Below are 20427 nucleotides of genomic sequence, written 5' to 3'. Positions count from 1 at the left end.
TGCCTTGACAAGCGAGTGGTCGTGGGTTCGAATCTTAGTAGAATCAGGCCAGTCGATGTTAAGCGACTTTAGCATGGGTTTATTCCCAGGCTCATCCTTCCTTCTGCATTCTGCATTTACTAACAATGGAAGCCTCTTACCAGGGCAAGTTATAAGAGTGGTACTTGCTTGAGGTGCGAATGAAGCCTCTTGTTCAAGGGCAAATTATAGCTTGTTCCGCTTCCTGTTTCTAGGAACGAGATTGGTAAGGCACACATACATACACACATACACACCCTCACTCTGTGCTGAACCCTGCTTTACCGACCATGAAGCCTTTAGCCGGGACTGGTTATAAGAATGATACTCGAGGTGCGAATGAAGCCTCTTGTCCAAGGACAAATTGTAACTAGTCTCCGCAGTCCGCACTTTCTGGCTCTAGAGCTAGATTGGTTGAAAAGTAGTAAGAAGCATAGTGGGAAAAAGGGGTGAAAACACACCAACACTTTAAGCACGGATAATAAGCAGTTCGCTCACTCTATAGCGATACTGCAATAACAACGAAGTGCGGAACAACACCTGGATAAGATCACAATAGATCAAAATGCTGGTCGTAGTGATAATATCCACAAAAAAATGAAAGGGCTGACAGATAAAAGAATACTACCAGGGGTAAAACTGTATGCGCTGAATGCATTTTTTCGAGCACTGATCCTGACGGCATCGGAGTAAAAGCAGATCCACCAGAAAATCATGGATAGGGAAACACCTGGGAATCCATTATTCGACGATGTCCCTAATGGTGAAGTAATTCAACCCAGATCCAGACGGCCCAGTAGCTTTCGGTTTACGACAGAAAACCGAAGAGAGCTGAGTGAAGGCTAGAAAGTTTTTGAATGTGTCCAAGCGTCGGCCAAATCTTCCAATTCGTGATGTAGCAAAGAAAACGGATATTTCCATCTGGTTTGCCCAAAAATGATATCCGCGTCCACAGCCTTCTGTCGTGCTCTGCAAAATATCTGAATTCTCGGCTTTTTACTGGCACATCACAGAAGATGAATCGATTTGCTCTCTCTCAGTCGAATGTTACCTTCTCCGACGCGACGAGTTTTGTTTTGCTTTTGTAGTACTTTGCTGCTTTGCTCTGCTGGCGAGTGAGCATCAGTTTGGTTTCATCTTTCTTTTTCTGCCGGAGCGCTATCGAATGCATGCTCTCAAGGTCACGGAGCAAATCGTTCCAGTCCATATAATTGCCTATCGCATATTCTCTTTGGGACACGGAGCGAATAGTCTCGTGTCCCCAGTGTGCGAAGAAAATATTAATTCTGCTTTCCGTTGTGCTCGTTCTGCGCAAGATGAGTGGTCGTAAGAGAAAACAGTATTCAGGCATCTTTCAGAGGGAGAGGAAAAGGTTGAACAGAAAACGAAAGCAACTTGATCGTTGTGAGAAGCAGATTGCTCTGTCTCTGTATGCATAAGATGAGCAAAATGAAGCCTGCACGTCTAACGTGCCGGTGTCTACGTCTTCAAGGTCTGGAAGGCACCGAACCGGAACGACAAACAAAGCATGATGGCCAAAACCAGGGCCAGGCTCTTTCCCCTTCATGCCTTGTCCCGCCCTGGAGATACAACTGAAGTGTACTGCTACACTGAAAAAACAACAACAATTCAGGTTTTTATCGTAAAAATGTTACTTTATTTCAACACTTTTCACGTGACAAATAAACAAACAAAGTTATCAAATAAACAACTATATTTTCTTCACGAGCGCCTCGCTGGTCAGACAAGAACAACTCATACATGCACCACACGATTTAACTATGAATCAAGTGGTGTAGGTTAGACTGGTCAGACGTCCAGGATTTTGATAATTTATTACGGATCATCAAGTGTCTTGGAAAGTGTCCTACATTGATTGATTCTATTGTCGTGCCAGTTGAATGTTGAAACGCTCAGAAAAATATTACAGGTAAGACGAAGTAAACTGCGAAGAGTTTTTCAAGAAGAATTCCGCTAACGAAGAGTTGTTAAAACAATACAGAACGAAAAAATGAAACGTAAATAACCTAAACCGTTTTTAATGATATATTTTTACATCAAGCCAAACGTAATAAATAAACCTTTAAGTGAAATAACACGTAATTTTATACCATTTGCGATGTTCCATTTATGTGCATGTCAGAAGTCGTAAAATTACATGATTTTTTCGAAGTACATTCAGCTTAAAATACATGTAATTTAGTACATATTTATGTGCCTCTAAATAAAGAGTGTTGTACTTTTTAAAGATAGGAATGGATCGAAGTGAGCTACGGCCGTAAACGGATGTAAAAATTTTTTCACGTCCAAATTTTTGACATATTCTTCTATTAAAAACGATTGAAAATTAGTGATCAAAACCTAAACTAATCGTGGACATGAATACGAATTATGTATAGTTTTGAGATTGAAATTATGAAGAACGGTTTTAGTGCTGAAATATTCGGTTCCATTCACGAAAATAGTACTTGCTCACAAACGAAAAACAACTCCATGATGGGAATGAATATGGTGACCAAGTTCGTGCCCGTTTGATTGGCAAAACGAAGCCTGAGGATTTCGAAAACTTGTGCTAGTTGCATCAGTGTTCGGTTTTTGTGGGTACAAAGATGAAATTATCAGTAAAATGTTGGATTTAAGATGGACCTGCCTTCTAACCAGTCATTCTGGGGTTAGAATATACAGAAATATAATATGTCGTGCATTGTGTGAGATTCCTAGTCATGTGTCGAAGGGTAGCAAGGAAGAAGTCTGCATGTTGCATTCTGGATTGTAAAGAATTCAAAAATTAGACGCTTTTGGAAGAGCCAAAGCATGTACTATTTGCTATATTGTTTCGTTGCTCATTGGAACAGAAGAAAACAAATAGAAAATGCCGGTGAGATTGTTCTTTATTTTATCATTATACCCATTCACACCTGGGCGATTTGAAATTATTGTAGAATTAATTTCTTTTACATTTGTCTGGTTTTTAATTTTATTATATTCTAATAATGTTATAAATTTTAGTAACTTGAAATAAGAATTGGTTTGTTTGCTTGCTCGTTTGTTTTGTCTCTTTTCAGAGAGCGAACTAAGGCGCTATAACCTGGCTTTTGGTCGAAATGCCATAAGTTCATCCCCGAGGGTCCGGAGTATTATTTAATCTTTACTAGTTGAATACTCCCAACGAGCATTAAAACTAAACAATAGTAATTGAACAGAAACGGTTGGTACGAGACGTCCCCTGTTGGTTCAGAAATGTACTTATGTATGAATAAATTATTCACACAAGATTCATTTCACAGAATCGTCTTTGCGGCAATACCTCATAGTTGGCCTGGCCGATTTGATTTTTGTGATATATCTGGGATATTTTACAAATGTCAATACTGACAAGAAAATAGTTTGAAATATTTCTATGTTAAGAAATAATTTAAATTATTTCCAGGAATCCTTTATTGTGGCTGTGACAGTATTAATGAGTAACGAGTAATGAGTATTTATGTGCCTCTAAATAAATTGTTCATGCACTAGAAAATCTGTTTTCTTTTTTATTGCCATCAAATATGTATTCGTCTAGCAATAATTCGCTATGGACAAACAACTTGCAGGCTTTATTTAATGTCGAAAATTTCTTCGTAGAAGGTAGAAACATTTTATGAAAATAGAATCGGGTCGTTTTCGATAGAGGTCATAAGGGCAACAAATGCGTTAAATATAAGTCTCAGATGTTTAAGTTAAAAGTACTTACTATTTTGACTGAGAAGCCAGCGAAATTCTAATTCAACTTTATGCTTCGAAAAATAATTGAAAGCTAGTTTTCACGACCAAAAAGTAGTTTTGAGAAAACTCAAAAACAGTCAGTCCCGATTTATGATCAGGTTACTTATTGAACTGTATTTCTATCCTACGGTATGAAGTTGATAACATTTCAAGCACCGGAGTCGTTTTTAAAGGTTACCATTTTACCCTAATGTACATTATACATTTAGTCATTTATTGCATCTTATAAGGTTATGGATTGTTCACTACCACTGTTACCTTAATTACATGCTCGAGTTTCATGTGGGTCAATAAAACATTTTCTTCGCAGCAAAAATAGAGCGCGAGATATTTTCTGCTTTTTTGTGTGTGGATCCATCACCGCGACCAGTACTTAGATCTATTATGATTTTCTGCTCAAATGTTTTGCAAACCCACAAAAAACAATTTGCTACGCGAAACAGGTGTGCAGACCACTACTGGCAAAAAATTGCAATAGATTTCAACAGAATATAGAAAAGAGGGTGTAGCTCTTTCGAAATTACAAAACTCATTATGTACTTTGTAGGTCGTCACGAGAATGCTTTACCAGCGTTTTCTGCCCAAAGCTTTAACCTACACTATTTTGCTTGAAAGATTGTATTTTCGATATGATACTTAAAGGGTTATATCTTCAATCATATTAGCTTTCGCGTTTAGTATGGGTAGTACACTTTTCGTATACCACATAATTCACACAATTTAATGAATACATATTGATCCTAGGTGAAAGAGAGCACTTCATTTCGTACAAACGAAACGAAAGTCTAAACGTGTGTAAAAAATTTCAAAAATAAGGAACACCCATTCCGATGCGCAGCGCCGGTCGACGGGAACGAGATCCGGAGAACCAAAGCGGCAGATCCAGTCAGACTTCTTTCTTCACTTTGCTGCTCTCTTTTTTGCCCCCGTTCATACCGGACTTTTTCACCTAGTTGGCACTTGTTGATGATGATGGCGATGATCGACCTAAGATTGTACTACTGTCGGCGGCACTCACCAAAAGGTGCGGTGAATATTTTGCTGTGTTTTCTTCTTCGTCTTCTTGCTTTCCTTTATTGCTTCGTAGTTCAAACGAGTTTCGCATAGAACCGTTGCAACGTTACGATTAGACCAGCCTACGCTAGCATAAAGGTCTTGTAAAATACCGTTCACTTCACCTTAGAACATCCCGGATGAATGCAGAGAAAACTATTTCTAATCGGTAATAATAATATTCTTCCTAACCACCCGACACCTGAATGAACACTGACCGAATAGCGGCGCAAAAGTACTGACACTGGCAGCAGCAAAGCGTCAGCCACAATCATTGGCAGGCATGGCATATTTACGAGTTTATCTCAAGAGCCTTTCAGTTGTTGGTTAGCGGCATTTACCTCGATTAGGTTACTATTTAACCATTGGGTATATCCCAGCCAAACCAAACCAATACACCACATCTCGGCTAACTCGTGCTCTGTTTCGGCCGATGACTCTTGACGGGCTGTTGGTATTGGCTAATGTACACATGTAGTAAGTAAGGAATAAAACTGTGATAAGAGCTTTTGTACTATGAAAAAGATACACTGTTAATAGAAATTAAATGAAACTGTCAGAATGATGAAGCTTGATAAAAATAGTATAAAAAATTCCATTGAATGGCAAAGTGTTTCTAGAAAGTTTGTTAGTATTCAAAAGTAATACACCCTTCGTTATGGATCGCCCTAAAAACTTTTGCGGTTTACTGGCCATGTCTGCATTTTTCTCTCACATTCTACAGACTTGATACACACGAGCGTGAAAACCGTGAGTCTGATAATTAGCACACCAAATTTTGACGAAAGTTTAGCAAACAATTTGTAACATTAGCACCAATGACTAAAGTCGAACGCTAAACTACGCAAAGTGTAATGGATTGTGGTAACGTAACTTATTCTTAATTGATTTGTGCTTAGTTCGCTCGGTCGATTCTTTTACTTGTCGCTAGTAAAATCCAACGGACTAACAAGATGACTGTTTCCTGAAGCCACCACCAAACATAGCAGCGCTGCGAACGCATATTGATTTGCAAGAACCATTCATACTGTAAAGGTAAACTGTGAGATGAGCTATGTATAGCAACTTTCTCCAAACATATTCTGTTCCTGCTCAATTACACAGGTCTGCATCAAAAAAACTGCATAGGATTGTACAACTGATTCTTATAGATTTTTGTCCACTGAATTCAGAAAAAATAATAAAAATTGTCCAACACGTCACGTTTTCATGCAATACTTGTTGAATAATTTTGAAAGTTGGTTTTAGACATAAAGCAGCAGAAATATCCCGGATGTAGTTCACACTAAAAAATTAATTTTTACATCAGAATTGTATTTATTAATGTAAACCTTCCCATGTTTTGGAAGAAAACCATATATGATGGAGAAACTATGGAGAATATTATTTTAAAGCAGATTTGGTGCACTCAAATACACTCACTAGCGCTCAATCGACTGTATTGCCTTATAGAAACAAATTCAGTTAAATACATATCGTATGAAACATTCCAAGAGCTGAATGCAATCTACAATCTTTCTGAACTGAGTAATCCATAATTTTTTGTATTTACGCAGTAATGTGTTGCAACTTTATCCTTAGCACAAACAAACGTTCTGTTTAAATAGCATGGTCTAAAGGCTGTTTCTATTAAAAATGGAAAAAATAATACACTGCTCTATTCAACAAAATTGTAGATTACATTCAGCTCTACAAATGCGGCATACATTTTTTACAGATTTCGCTTATGTGAGGCACTAAAGTTGAATGTGCGTAAGTGAGCGCAGCTGATTACAGTAACCCTGTTTTGAAGAGGAAACAAATAGTGAAGATAAAATATTTCGGTCCAATCGCATTTTTCCTGTATTTATTAACTAAAAATTAACAAAAATAATAAAGATAGTTCTTATTTAGGTGTTTTATTATGAATCTGTGATATTATTTTTTCCATCTAATTTGTGACTTTTCCATATAAGAAGCATAATTTGCAAAAAATCTGTACGTGATGGAGAAAAACGGAAATCAGTTTTGGATTCAGCACCTCAAGAAACATATAATTCACCCAAAATATCTCATGCATCTGAAAAAATTTTTTTTTTGCAGACCTGTGTATTTATCCGCTCAATACAGTTCGGTCTCGATTATATACAGACTCGATTATATACGATTCGATTATATATAATTTTAGACTCGACTAAAAGTAAAGAAAAATTGTTTCGATTGTGTTCAAACTCGCTCTACTGTATATTTCCTAAAAATAATTAAACTCTTAATTTTCTATTTAGCCCCTGGAGTGGCTCTTTCTGAATTAGAGTAGTTCCAAAGAATGTGATTATTACCTATCTTCTTTCATAGCTTTTGAAACACTGGACCGATTTGAAGCATTGACGCAGCAAATGAAAGGTATGTTTATGGGTTTTCTAAAAAAAACTTTGAGGTAGGAAGGTACGTGAAAATCTTATTTTTTGGGACCACCCTAACTCAGAAATCCTAGGCGCCAAATAAAAAATTACGAGTCTAATTATTTTCAAAAAGGAAAAATTACAGCGAGTTTGAAGAAAATCAAGCCGGTTTTTTTTCGATAGCACCCTTCTGCGGAATTGTATATTCATTTTCATTTTTATGTAAGAAAGATATTTTCTGTCTCTAGAGTGAGAATCAAAAATAATTTCTTTTACATTAAAAAAACACAAAATTATGTATACAAAACAATGAAAAAAAAATCTTTTTTTTTAAATTTATAGTCACTTTAACAGCTTGGGTCATTTGTGACTTAGGGCACTTAGGAAAAACTAGTTGAGCCCGAATCTTACGATCCGGAAAATATAAATGTCTGTACAGAATTCAGAAAACTGCGGATACATTCCAGTGTTAGCGAAGATGTTTAATTATTGTATTAGTTCTTTGAGTTCTTATGTTGCATAATATAGCTCTAAGATGTTGTACATAAATGAGTCATAGCAAGAAACTGAAACAAATAGTTTTTATGGTCGTATTGGATTTTATTTAACTGAATAAAAACTTCTGGCTGTTTGCAACATTTATGTAGCCTGATTAGGATGGTAAATGGTTGAATAATGCGCTCCAGAACTACCACGAAGTTCCACAGTCTCTTATTTAGCAACCCCTATCTCTACCTCCTCGAGGTACCATCCGGGATACGTTCCTTAGTGGAAATCGGACAACCGGCGGAAACTAGGGTCGTATGCGGACAGAGAAGGGGGCACTCATGCGAAGGCTGAGTGTAAACTCTCCGTCTGCAAATGACGGATGTCGGTAGAAGCATGTTCGATGAACCTGAAAATACTGAGAACCTGAGCAGAGGGTCCAAAGCCCTTAAAGGAGGATGGTTGAATAGCTGTTATCCATGGCTAAAAGAAAAAAGGTGAATGGATAAACCCCTAATCCAAGGTGTCACACGACCCGTGCCGAGGGATGCATGGTGGGGGGGGGGGTTCTATAAATACTCAGCCTCAAACGGAGCTAGTGGAGTGCCAGAGCGCCCTCCACAGTAATCAGCCCTTACCGTATCATGAGGGGCTCTGATGCGGCGGACTCAAAATCAAAAAAATTTAACTTCAGTGAGCGCGGACGGATCCAGCGATCTCCGCCGGTGGGGACGAGTAGAAGTGCCAGCGTAAGCGGAAAGGGAAGCGACACACCTGTCGCTTCAACTGCATCTACGCCGGACGCAGCGATGAATGGCCCGTCGCTAATAAAAGCAGTGGAAGGAAAGAGCTACCAAGAGTGGTAGCGGTGTCTCATCAGCTCGATGCCATTATCGAGTTCGTGGCAGGCCGCAGCACCCTAGCGAAGGACCTGAAACAAAGTCTGCTCATGCTTCGGGGCACCATGCGTGCTGCGACGAAGGAACACAGTGAACTCAAAGCACAAGTAAAAGTGGTAGAGAAGGCGTTTGTATCGGGATCTGTACAAACGGATGCCTGCCTGTCAACGACTGACCACACCGTGGCCCTTGCGACTACGGAGCAGTCCAGTGACAACAAGGTATCCACCAAACGTGCAAGGCAGTCCCCAGGGGAAGAAACCCCCACGGGCCCGAAGAAGCGCTTGATCGCTGAGGGTCGTAAGAAAACTGAAGAACCCACCGAGGGTAACAGGACGCAGTTAGCGCCCAACAATCAGTGGGAAACAGTGAAAAAGAAGAAGGCCAGCAAGAAAGAGGAGGATCGAACTCCACCGAAAGTGGTCAGAAAAAAGAAGAGCAAAGGCCAAAGGTTTTGAAGGCCATGAGAGAGGACGAGCAGCTGAAGGGTCTTGGCGCGGATGTGCGGAGCATCCGCCGCTCCCGCACCGGCGACATGATCCTTGAGCTCAAAAAGTACCTCATAAGTACCTTTAGTAGGAATGGTGCAGAGTCTATCATCGACGTGACATTCGGCAGTCCTGGTCTGATAGGAGACTGGAGGGTAGACAATGGCTACACTCACAGTGACCAGTCAGATAACGAGGCGGCAGGCGGCGGGTAGAGCCAACACTCCAATCACCCGTGGATGGAAGACATCATACTTCGATCCCGAAGTATTTGTGGAAGCGATCCGAAGAGAGTGCAGTGATCGCGATATGCCCGATCCGAACGCTGATCATTTGGTTGAGGTGCTGTCGCGAGCGTGTGACGCCACCGTGCCTAGGAAACGCCGACCTAGGTATGGTAGGTCACCGGTTTACTGGTGGATAGAAGAAATTGCGGAACTCCGCGGAGCCTGCTTTCGTGCAACGAGAACTATGCAAAGAGCTCGTTCGGACGAGGGCAGAGCAGAATGTCGAGTAGCAGTAGTTGCTGCACTCGCGGCGTTTAAGAGTGGGATAATAGCTAGCAAGCGAGCCTGCTTTGAGAGGTTATGTGCCAGTGTCAATGCGAACCCGTGGGGTGATGCCTACAGGGTCGTTGTGGAAAAGACCAAGGGCGCAATGGCGCCCGCAGAGCGATCGCCAGAGATGCTGGAGCGGATCATCGAGGGCCTCTTTCCGCGCCACGAGCCAAGGCCCTGGCCTCAGGCCGCTGAGTCGTTCCACGGCCGACGTTCCAGTATCTCAGACCATAGCGTAGGATGATCGGCCTCCGTGCCGAACATCCAAAGTAACGTGGGCGACGGCGGTTTAGAGGTCGGAGGGGAAGTAACGGTTACGAACGAGGAACTCATTGAGATCGCTAAATCCCTAAAGGTGAGCAAGGCACCGGGGCAAGACGGAATCCCGAATACGGCCATTAAAGCGGCTATTCTGGAGGCTCCCGAATTATTCGGGGCAGTAATGAGTAGATGCCTGGAAGCTGGCCACTTCCCGGACAGACGGAAGCGACAGAACCTGGTCCTATTGCCGAAGCCGGGAAAACCTCCGGGTGTCCCCTCGTCCACTATGGGCCATAAATTGAAATTTCGGGACAAATATATTTGCGGTTAAACGGCGAGTCTCAGTTCAATGTAGTCTTCGGCAACTTTTTGAATGAAAAAATGATGCATCTTTTGAAGGGGTCGTCCAATATTTACGTGTTACTTTAACAACAATTTAAGTAATAACTTTTTGAGTAAATTTTTTTTCACCTTTTTGGTTTCAAAATATTAAAGATAAACCAATTTCAAGTATTTTTTCTGAAGATATCAAACTTCTACCTTTTACCCATTTTCAGCAATAGACCTTTGTTTATAAACGACCTCTCAAATCACACTTCTTCTTGTAACAAGTTTATTTCAACAGACAGCTCAATGTGATGCTCTAGACAATATTTTGCATATAAAAGAGGAATATTTTTGCTGAAGACTGTTCTGCGTTTTCTGCATTAATTAATAAGATATCACTGTTTTTAGGCTAAAAACCGTTTGATAAAAAATGTGTATTTTTTCAAGGGTGGTGTCTTCGGAGAAGTAAAATAATAAAATATAGCGCATCTTCCTGCACTATTAGGGTGACCATGAATTCACCTATTAGGGTGATACAAACTTTTGTTTTCTTAAATAATTTAAAAAAGTTTTTTTCTCCAAAAGTTGCAGAAAATACTAAAATAAGCAACTTTGCTGAATAAAGTAACTATCTATCTCTTACCGGTTGCGAAATATAATTATGTGTTAAAAAAGAGCATTTAAAAATCAATTACACTCAATAACTTTGAACACGATTATTTTATTATTTACAAATGTTCTACAAAGTTATTTAGTATGTTGAAATACATATTTTCTGTGAAGACTGTTTGAGGCTAGGGCGCATATTTATTAAATTATAAAATGTATAAAAAAAATCCGCGCTATTTCCAGGTATTCCCAGCCATGGTATTCCCAGGTATTCTCTGAAATACACATTTGGGCAGATAGCTTTAATAATTCCCTACAAACTGGTATGCAAACTAATTGCAGATACTTGCAGATGGCTAAGATATTCAGATTTTTCATCAGACGGTTTTTACCCTAACATCAGTTATATCATATTAATTAATACATATAAAGCAAAACAGTCTTCAGCAATAATATTCCTCTTTTACGTGCAAAATATTTTCTAGAACATCACATTGAGCTGTCTGTTGAAATAAACATGTTACAAGAAGAAATGTGATTTGAGGGGTCGTTTATAAACAAAGATCTATTGCTGAAAATGGGTAAAAGGTAGAAGTTTGATATCTTCACAAAAATTACTTGAAATTGGTTTATCTTTAATATTTTGAAACCAACAAGGTAAAAAAAAGTTTACTCAAAAAGTTATTACTTAAATTGTTGTTTAAGTAACGCTTAAATATTGGACGACCCCTTCAAAATATGCATCAATTTTTTATTCAAAAAGTTGCCGAAGACTACATTGAGCTGAGACATGCTGTTTAACCGCAAATATTTTTGTTCCGAAATTTTAATTTGTGGCCCATAGTGTCGTCATATAGGCCGATCTGTCTGCTCGATACTGCCGGCAAGGTACTGGAAAGGGTTATCCTTAACAGACTCGTACAATACACTGAGGGTACAAACGGTCTGTCAAGGAATCAATTCGGCTTCTGAAAAGGCAAATCTACGGTGGATGCCATCTTGTCTGTCACTAAGACAACCGAGGTGGCGATCCAGCGCAAGAGGACAGGTATTCGCTATTGCGCAGTTGTCATGCTCGACGTGAGAAATGCGTTTAATAGCGCTAGCTGGGAATCCATAGCCAACTCGCTTCGGAACTTATTTCCAGAATCGTGTGCTATGCTACAACACCGTGGAGGATCAGAAGTGCGTTCCAATTACCGCAGGGGTTCCGCAAGGTTCCATACTGGCCCCGATGTTGTGGAACGTCATGTATCACGAGGTGTTGAAGCTAATGTTCCCGGTAGGGGTGGTGATTGTCAGCTTTGCGGATGACATCACCTTGGAAGTCTACGGTGAATCTATCAGAGAGGTCGAGTTGACGGCTGCCCACTCTATAAGCATTGTTGAAGATTGGATGCGATCCAGGAAACTGGAGCTAGCACATCATAAAACGGAGGTTATCGCGGTGAACAACCGCAAGTCGGTGCAGCAAGCAAATATCAGCGTCGGGGATTGCAATATTTCGTCAACGCGGTCCTTAAAACTCCTGGGAGTCCTGGTCGACGACAAGCTCAAGTTCGGGAGCCACGTCGACTATGCCTGAAGAAGGCTTCCACAGCTATTTCGACATTCTCTCGTATGATGTCTAATAGCTCTGCGGTATGCAGCTGGCAGCAAGCGAAGGCTATTAGCCAACGTGGTCTAGTCCATAGTCAGGTATGGTGGTCCGGTGTGGTCATCGGCTTTAGGTACCAAAAGCTATCTAGCCAAGCTGGAAAGTACCTATCGTCTCATGTGCTTAAGAGTGGAGAGTGCGTAACGCAATCTGCGTCTTAGCGGGTATGATGCCTATTGGTATCATCATCAGCGAGGACATAGAGTGTTTCAACCAACGTGGATCTAGAGGCATACGGAGTACCACAAGATCGGCCTCGATGACCACATGGCAGCGGGCATGTTCTAATTCCACAAAAGGTCGGTGGACACATCAACTTATCCCGGAACTATCCGGGTGGGTCAACAGGCGCCACGGCGAAGTCAACTTCCACCTGACACAGATTTTGTCAGGGCATTCAGACAGAGTTGTTTCAGACAGTATCTGCACAAGTTTAGGCATGTGGAGTCCCCCGCGTATCCCAAATGCGTGGACGTTGAGGAAACTGCAGAACATGCTTTCTTCATATGCCCTCGTTTCGCAGGCGCGAGAAGCAACATGATGGCAGTGAGCGAAAAGGACACTACTCCGGATAACTTAGTCCAAAGAATGTGTTCCAACTCGGACGTCTGGGGTGCGGTCAATGCGGCTGCTACCCAGATTGTACTTGAGCTACAAAACCGCTAGAAAGCCGATCAACGGTGAATAAACAGCCTTACTACCATAGTCCAGTAGTTATCTAAGAGTGTGCGTTAAGCACAATAGCCCCTCCCTGAAGTAATACCGATAAGGTGGTGCCAGGGAGGATTGAGGCTGGAGACTCGAGTAGGGTTTTAGTGGGTCTGGATCCTCATGCCCCAGTAGGGGGGTCGGGATACCAAACCCCACTGAGTTGTCTTCTCAGGTGGCTGATAGCAGATTTCCCTACTCGTTGAAAAAAAATGTAGTCTGATTAGAGTAAAATGTCGCTTAGAAAATTCTTGATCGTTTGCATCTTGCGCATTTTCTAAAATTTTGCGACTTCCAATCGAGTCAAGCAGTTGGGTCGAGCAGTCGAATCAAGCAATCGAGTCAAGCAGTTGAATCGAGTTGTCGAATCGAGCAGTTTAATCGAGCAGTCCAGTCGCGCAGCTTAATCGAGCAGTTAAGTCGAGTAATCCAGTCGAGCAGTTGAATCGAGTAGTCTAGTCGAGCAACATGTAACGCACACTCTGCGTGTTTGAGTTGACGTTGACGGTCGTCGGTGTCAGTGCGATGAATAAACAAATTGTCATTGAGGGATGACAGTGTTCCTGAGTATGTAAGTTTAATACCCACAAGTCAACAATGCTATTCTTAAAATTTATTACAATTAAAATATCCTTAAATGATCATCAGAATTAGCAACTTCTAACAACTACATCTCATCAGACCAGCGTGGCAATAGTCATATCTAACAAACTGTAGGCTGAGTGTGAAGATCGGTTTAGAGTTTTCCAACGCATTCTGCAAGATATCTGGCATGCCACAAGGGAGCAACCTTGAACTCTTGCACTTTTCTCTATTTGTAAATGAGTTGCCCGCTGTCCTGCTACCTGGCAAATTGTATTTTTATTCTGCTTGAAAAGTGCCAACGCTGCCAACGTGAAAACGCTCAAGCTACGTTCGCATCTCGTAAAGATTTTAGGAGACATTGACTATCCGGCTATCCTGCTCCCAAACGAAATCTCAGAGCTAAGAATTTCCTGCATCTTTCCGACCACGGACTATGTGACCAGTGAGGTTGAACGAAGTACATATACGAATAGTTCGATTACAGCTAGCAGACTATTTTCAACGAGGACTCTCGCAAAGATTATACATTTCCCAAGCAACCAAAAGTTCGAATGTTACTTAAGGAACGAACTTGGAAGTTCATATTTGGTTCAAATTCAGTTCTGCAGAACTTTCTTGCTGGACAACCAGACACTACATTTATAAGCCGAATTTCATTCTCAATAAAGTACCATTAATATTTGTAGCAAATTGAAAGTTAAGCATGCAACTTGAAAGTAATAAGGGGTTCGGATAATGGTGTCTAAGGAAAGTTAACAAGCTTTATGCCTATGGACCTATAGCTTCCTAAGCAGCTTTACCTGTAATTAACCGAACTTGAAAGTTATCTAGAGCTCGCTGCATAGAGCGCTAAGCAGCTTCTAAAGCAACTCTGTCAAAAATTTATAAAATAGCACTTTAAGTTCTATTTTTATACTTTTCTATTTTCTACTTCCGCCTCCTACCAGCTTCTGTAAAGTCGGTTTATTTATTTGTTTATTTATTTATTTATTATTATTGCTTCATCTGACTTGAGTCTACATGAATGGTTTCTATAAAACATTGGTGCTTCTTAACCTTTATACAAATTTATACGATCGCTCGTCGAAATTAAACAATTCTTCCACTTCAGAGAATGTTCTAACACATGCAGTAATGGGTTCATTACCTCCAAAGACGGTACGGTGGAATGGAGTTTGCAGTAAGCCGGTGGAACGTAGAGTCCGTTGCGAAGCACGAAAGTCTAATAGAGATAAAAGTCTGGGGGAATCGGTTTCACCATTGATGACATTGGCCACGAATACAGCCTGGTGCGTTTTTCGTCGATAATCTAGCGAGTCTAGATCAAGTAGCCGGCAGCAACCAGAATACGGTGGGAGAATTTTGGGATGACGCCATGATAGATGTCGCAGGGCAAGCCGAACGAATTTCCGAATGAAATACTACAGTTTTCAAGCAGTGGCCGAACCAGAGCACAATACAAGGATTTGAGGCAATGCGGATCATTGAAATTTCGTCCAATTTTAGAAATGAATGCCAGTTGACGCATTGCCTTCGAAATAATCGATTCACGGTGTAGGTCCAATGTTAGCTTAGTATCAAGTAACACACCAAGGTCGCTAACGTGGTCTACTCTGCGCGACTAAGACCCCTCAATCTGATAGTTGAATAGAATCGGACTTTTAATACGGTAAAAACTTATCACCTCACATTTTGCCACACTTAGTGTGAGCCAGTTTCGTTTACACCAATCAACAAATGTATCGGGTAATTCTTGCAGGCGGCGACAATCATCAGTTTTTCCAATAGGTAGAAACAATTTCAAGTCATCAGCGTATACAAGTCTGCATCCGATGTCCAATAGCAACGTGACGTCGTTGAAAAACAGTGAAAAAAGTAGTGGTCCCATTTTACTACCTTGCGGAACGCCCGAGGTATTAGTAAATTGCGCAGAAATACACGTGCCAAGCTTCACGCGCAATACCCTGTCACGCAAGTACGAGCTGAGCCATTGCACTAGTTGTTGGGATGCATCGAGTCGAAAAAGTTTACGCAATAATATTGAATGGTCGATCCGATCAAAAGCTGCCTTCAAGTCCGTGTAGATTGCGTCCACTTGCTTCTTATTCTCTATTTGCGAGATACAAATTCGTACAAACGGAAACATGCGATTAAGATAGGCCATACAAAAAACCCTAACTAACACCTTCCGCTGCTGGATTTGAACGCGAGCGTTCTGCGTTGCAAGTCAATCCTGATGTATTGCGCCATCTCTGACACCGCTGGTGATATGAATTTCGCCGATGAGTTGTTTGTTCTTGAGTGTAAGTTCGTTTCGGGGCTGTAGTAGATGAGAAATGAGCACATCAAGTAAAATCGATCCAAATCGCATATTCCAGCAGCGGAGCAGTGGTATGCATTTAAGTCCCCGAAAGGGAGTACTCGAGTTCAAATCCCCGAGATTTGGTTGGTGGTGTGTGGTAAGTTACAATAAATTAATATTTATAATAAAAACAGTCGATTATATTCTTCTGATGATCTTTTATTAAATAAAATAATTTATATTGGTTATCACTATAAACCGAAATTAAATGCCTTAGTTTAAATGTGGGAAATGTCATGAATCTACAAAACATGAAGAAGTGGGAAAATTGTCCCAATCTTTTTTATTTTTAAGATTATTGGAGTTTCTTTTTGAGCTGAACAGTGTTCAATATAGCGACTTAAGTGAATTTTTTGCGAACTTTCTAGTTCTGTTAGAAGTTGGAATAACCCTTCAAAGTTTAATCATTAAAAACGAACTTAAAGGTATGGTTAATTACCTAAAAATTTGGCTGAATAAAGTTCTATTCATGGCCATTTCGTTGGTTGATTAAGCCAAAAAATCTCCTTTTATCGGAACTTTTGGTTACTTGCGTTGTGTTTGTAATGTTGTATGTATTAACTGTTGCATCTTGCATGTATATTTTGTTTCTTTTCATAAAGTCTCTAGGAGTCTGATGATTTTATAAGTAAATAAAACTGAAATCATTTCATATCCTACAACAACGGTTGTTGACAATCGGGGACTCCCAGATGTACAAATTACAAGAGACCAGTTTTCGTCACAGTCGCCCAAATAATGTGTTGGAAAAGAAAAAAATTGAGCATAAAAGATTCATACAATCGATTTCAGCTAGCTTCACCTAAAATTATTTACGAGTGCACTGAATCGATGAATTTCATCTAGCGATCGTGTTTCGAAGAACTATGAAGAGTTTCTTGCTGCTCTTCAAAGTCATCATCATCTTCAACACGATCATCATCCGTCATGATCGGCTCCAGCAGACATCGCACAGCCGCACCGGATTGCAAACTCTGACTGTAGCAGAAAGGGTATGCATAATAGGCAACGTACTCAAACAGAGCATCACGTAAATCTGATCTTTGCGGATGTCTGGGTTTGGCTGTATATTTATCCGCACATTGTTGTTGCTGTTGTTGTTGTTTCGAAGAGGCAAATATACCGCAAAACTGGTAGTTATTTAAGTACCCGAGGCTCGGTAACTATCGAGTTTGGTGAAATAGCAATGAACCATAATTCAAACGTTAACAAAAACACAAACCATTCTCGAGTACATAGCTGCTAGCAAACTAACTCAGCTAATAAATGTCCGGTTTTAATGGTCCTGTGCCAAAATGCGCTGCTCGGCATGGTTGTACGTAACTTTCAATTCTCTACGAACAAAGTGAAACCCCAGCCTATCTCAGACACCCGGACTAGAGTTGGGTTTGGACCGTCAAAACGATACAAATGCACATGACCTTACGCAGTAATTGGAGACTTTTAAACCGGATTTAAATAATTCAAGTTATTTTCGTACACAAAAGGTCAGACAGTATATAACTGTTGCCGTATTCCTTCGTATAAGGAGTTCTGACAGAAGTAGTGCTTGTCAATTTGTGTGTTACTGTTTCTTTCAACTAATATTTGAAGACAACAATTGAGCAACAACTTGCGGATGACCTGCTTTCCTTGCTCAGGTAGAAGCGAGCAGAGATCCAAAATCAAATAAATAAATCAAATTGACACTCATTACCTATTACTCTTTTTACTTTTGTTAGTGTTACAACTTGCGATGGCTATTTTGCAAATTGCCTTCATAGAGGAAAGTACCTATTGTTGATCTTTATCTGAAAACTGGAACCGTACCTAACTAGGGCCTAACATTAAACGTGTGTATTAAATATTTATAATTTTCTACTCTGGTAACTTTTTCTCAACCAGAAGCAACCTACTGTTCCGTTTGTTCAATTCAAAGCTTTCAGTCAAGTGAAACCGACAGTCTTAAAATATTCTTTCCAAGTAGTCAGAAGCATTGCAGCATGTTTAAGAAACAAAAGTACTTAATCGTCCACTGCTACGTTAAAAATTAAAACATGGTTAGTGTGTGCTTGTGTATTTGTGTCGAAGATGCATTTATGACACAGTACAAGCAGCAAGACATTGGATGTTCTTCTGTTTTTGTTCCTCATAAAAATCCATTGTTGTTACAAGATAATAATATGCCATCAATGGTACTTAACATATTTATGCTAGATGACCACTTATTATTTTTCACTGTACGGTGGTGGATGATACATGTTTGTAATGAATCGAGCGGCCGTTGGAAGTAGCATGGCATGGTGTCCGTCCAGCAGTACAATAAAATATTTTTGAACTATCTTTTCTTTTTGGACCAAGCGCTTCACTTTACAGATATTTTTGTTTGTAGACTTTATAAGCAAGCTGAGTTTCAAGCAAATTTTATAATAACCCAAACGATTTATAGCTAATGGTTTAATCTATTCAAATCTATCTTGTTTTTTATAGAGCAAATAATTATTTAGTTAAATTCATCGTGGTAGAAAAATCGTGGAATAGTGGTCGTTGGTTCCCTATGAAAAGTTATGTTATAGTAACCCTTAGCCCAATTCTTACTGTATTTTACAAACAATAAACCCATTCATAGTTAAATTTCTGTGTTTTTTACAGCTACAGTGAAAGCCATTTCACACTGAATGATAAACCCAAACACGAAACGTCTTCTTCCGCAGCTTTTCCCCCCATTTCAACTAGGTATTCATCGCATAACGGACCAGCGGTCTAAATTAGTGCAATTTGGCAATCATCACAAACAAACAAACCAATCACGCATACCAAATTTGAGAGAATCACGACGAACATAGATGCGAAATCAGGCAGACGATCATCGTCGTTTATTTACCATCGGATGAAACATCAGCAGCAGAGGATGATGATGATGATGATGGCGTATCTGCCTGCTATGTGCTATGCCTGCAAGATGACTTTCATCGGTCGCAGAGGGACGGCATGGCACAGAGGCACGCAGTGAAATATCCGGTCAAGGTCATTACGGATTTATCATCTCTGCAGTGGTGCACCACAGCAGGACCGCTCACCACAGTACCTAAGTGAAACGTAGTGAATTGCTTTAAAGCATAAAGGGTCAAAGACACTTACCTCGTTGAACGCCATCCTGAGTGCTGCAAAATGTCCTGCGTATTTAGCTTACGAGGCCAGTCCGTTTTCGTTTCGACAATTCAGTCGGAAAGGTTTACGTTTGTTTCGAATCGAAAACGCTTATATTGTTTGTAAATACGAGCAGTAATTCGATGCTCGTTGCAACGGGTGACGTAAGCTAAAAAAGTGCTGTCAAAGACCTACACTGGCTGCGGTATTGAGAGCCCCCGTTTTACAACTCGTTCACTTTTCTTTCACTTCTGTATTCTTCCGGTTAGACGCTCATAATGGACAGAAGCGATCCGAATCCAATTAGTAATCTTGGCTGAATTACGTAACGCTCGACTAGGTTCTCATTCCGGTATCGGAATTCCGTCGTTGCTAAGAATCATCACCCCCACGCCCAACCGCGCACAATTTTCCGCACACTTGGCAAGATTTTCAGTAAACACGAAAAATAACACCATCAACCAACCATGGCAAGGTAAAAAATCTGACACGAAGAAAATGCAAAATAAAGATGGAGACTAGAGCACGGCCGTTTAGATTTGCCGTTCTCTAGCGTTTACACGGTCCGATTCAGCTGGTCGTACAATGCACTTACAGCCTCCGCCTCCAACGGGAGACCTACGCAATCGATCCGAAAACACGTACCCTGCCCACAGCGGACATAAAACCTTCGAAATTGCCGTACTGCAATAACATTCGCGAAAACGTAAAATTTAATCTCGAAAGATATCCAGAACCGCACAATAACCTACTGGTCAAACGAGTCACCACTTCTTTCCGTTTTAGCGAAAAGCAACAAACAACTTTTGGCAGTCAATTTGAAATAAAAAATTTCTTAACACAATTTCACACAATAGCACGAAAAACAGCGAAAAAGTTGTTTTATTTTTCAACCAAGAACGCACTTGACGGCGAAGCAAAACCTGCGGTAATCGCTGTCCTAGTCATCATTACAGCACGGTCATGCAGGGCAACCGGCGGCGAGAACGAGATAGAGCATCACTGTTGTTAAAATGTCAAAAAGACGTCAACCTCAGCAAATGAAATGTCAAATATTATGGTAACTTTCAGGGGGTTTCCAACAGCTATGGTTACAGTTACAGCACACTTTCGAAAAAAATTACTTTTGATTGCTTTACAGA

General features: G+C 40.4%; 1 protein-coding gene across 1 annotated transcript in view; it reads right to left on the bottom strand.

The window, feature by feature from the left end:
* Positions 1-20206, bottom strand: part of LOC128744712 (serine/threonine-protein kinase 26) — a 165405-nt gene extending 145199 nt beyond the window's left edge. The window contains exon 1 of the mRNA XM_053841898.1: positions 19277-20206. Coding sequence (XP_053697873.1) covers positions 19277-19291 — 15 coding nt within the window. The 5' untranslated portion in view covers positions 19292-20206. The remainder of the gene's footprint in view (positions 1-19276) is intronic.
* Positions 20207-20427: the final 221 nt, after the last annotated feature.

The sequence above is a fragment of the Sabethes cyaneus genome, chromosome 3 (genome assembly GCF_943734655.1).
Source record: "Sabethes cyaneus chromosome 3, idSabCyanKW18_F2, whole genome shotgun sequence".
NCBI classification, from domain to species: Eukaryota; Metazoa; Arthropoda; class Insecta; order Diptera; family Culicidae; genus Sabethes; species Sabethes cyaneus.
This window is presented reverse-complemented; position numbering and strand designations above follow the sequence as displayed.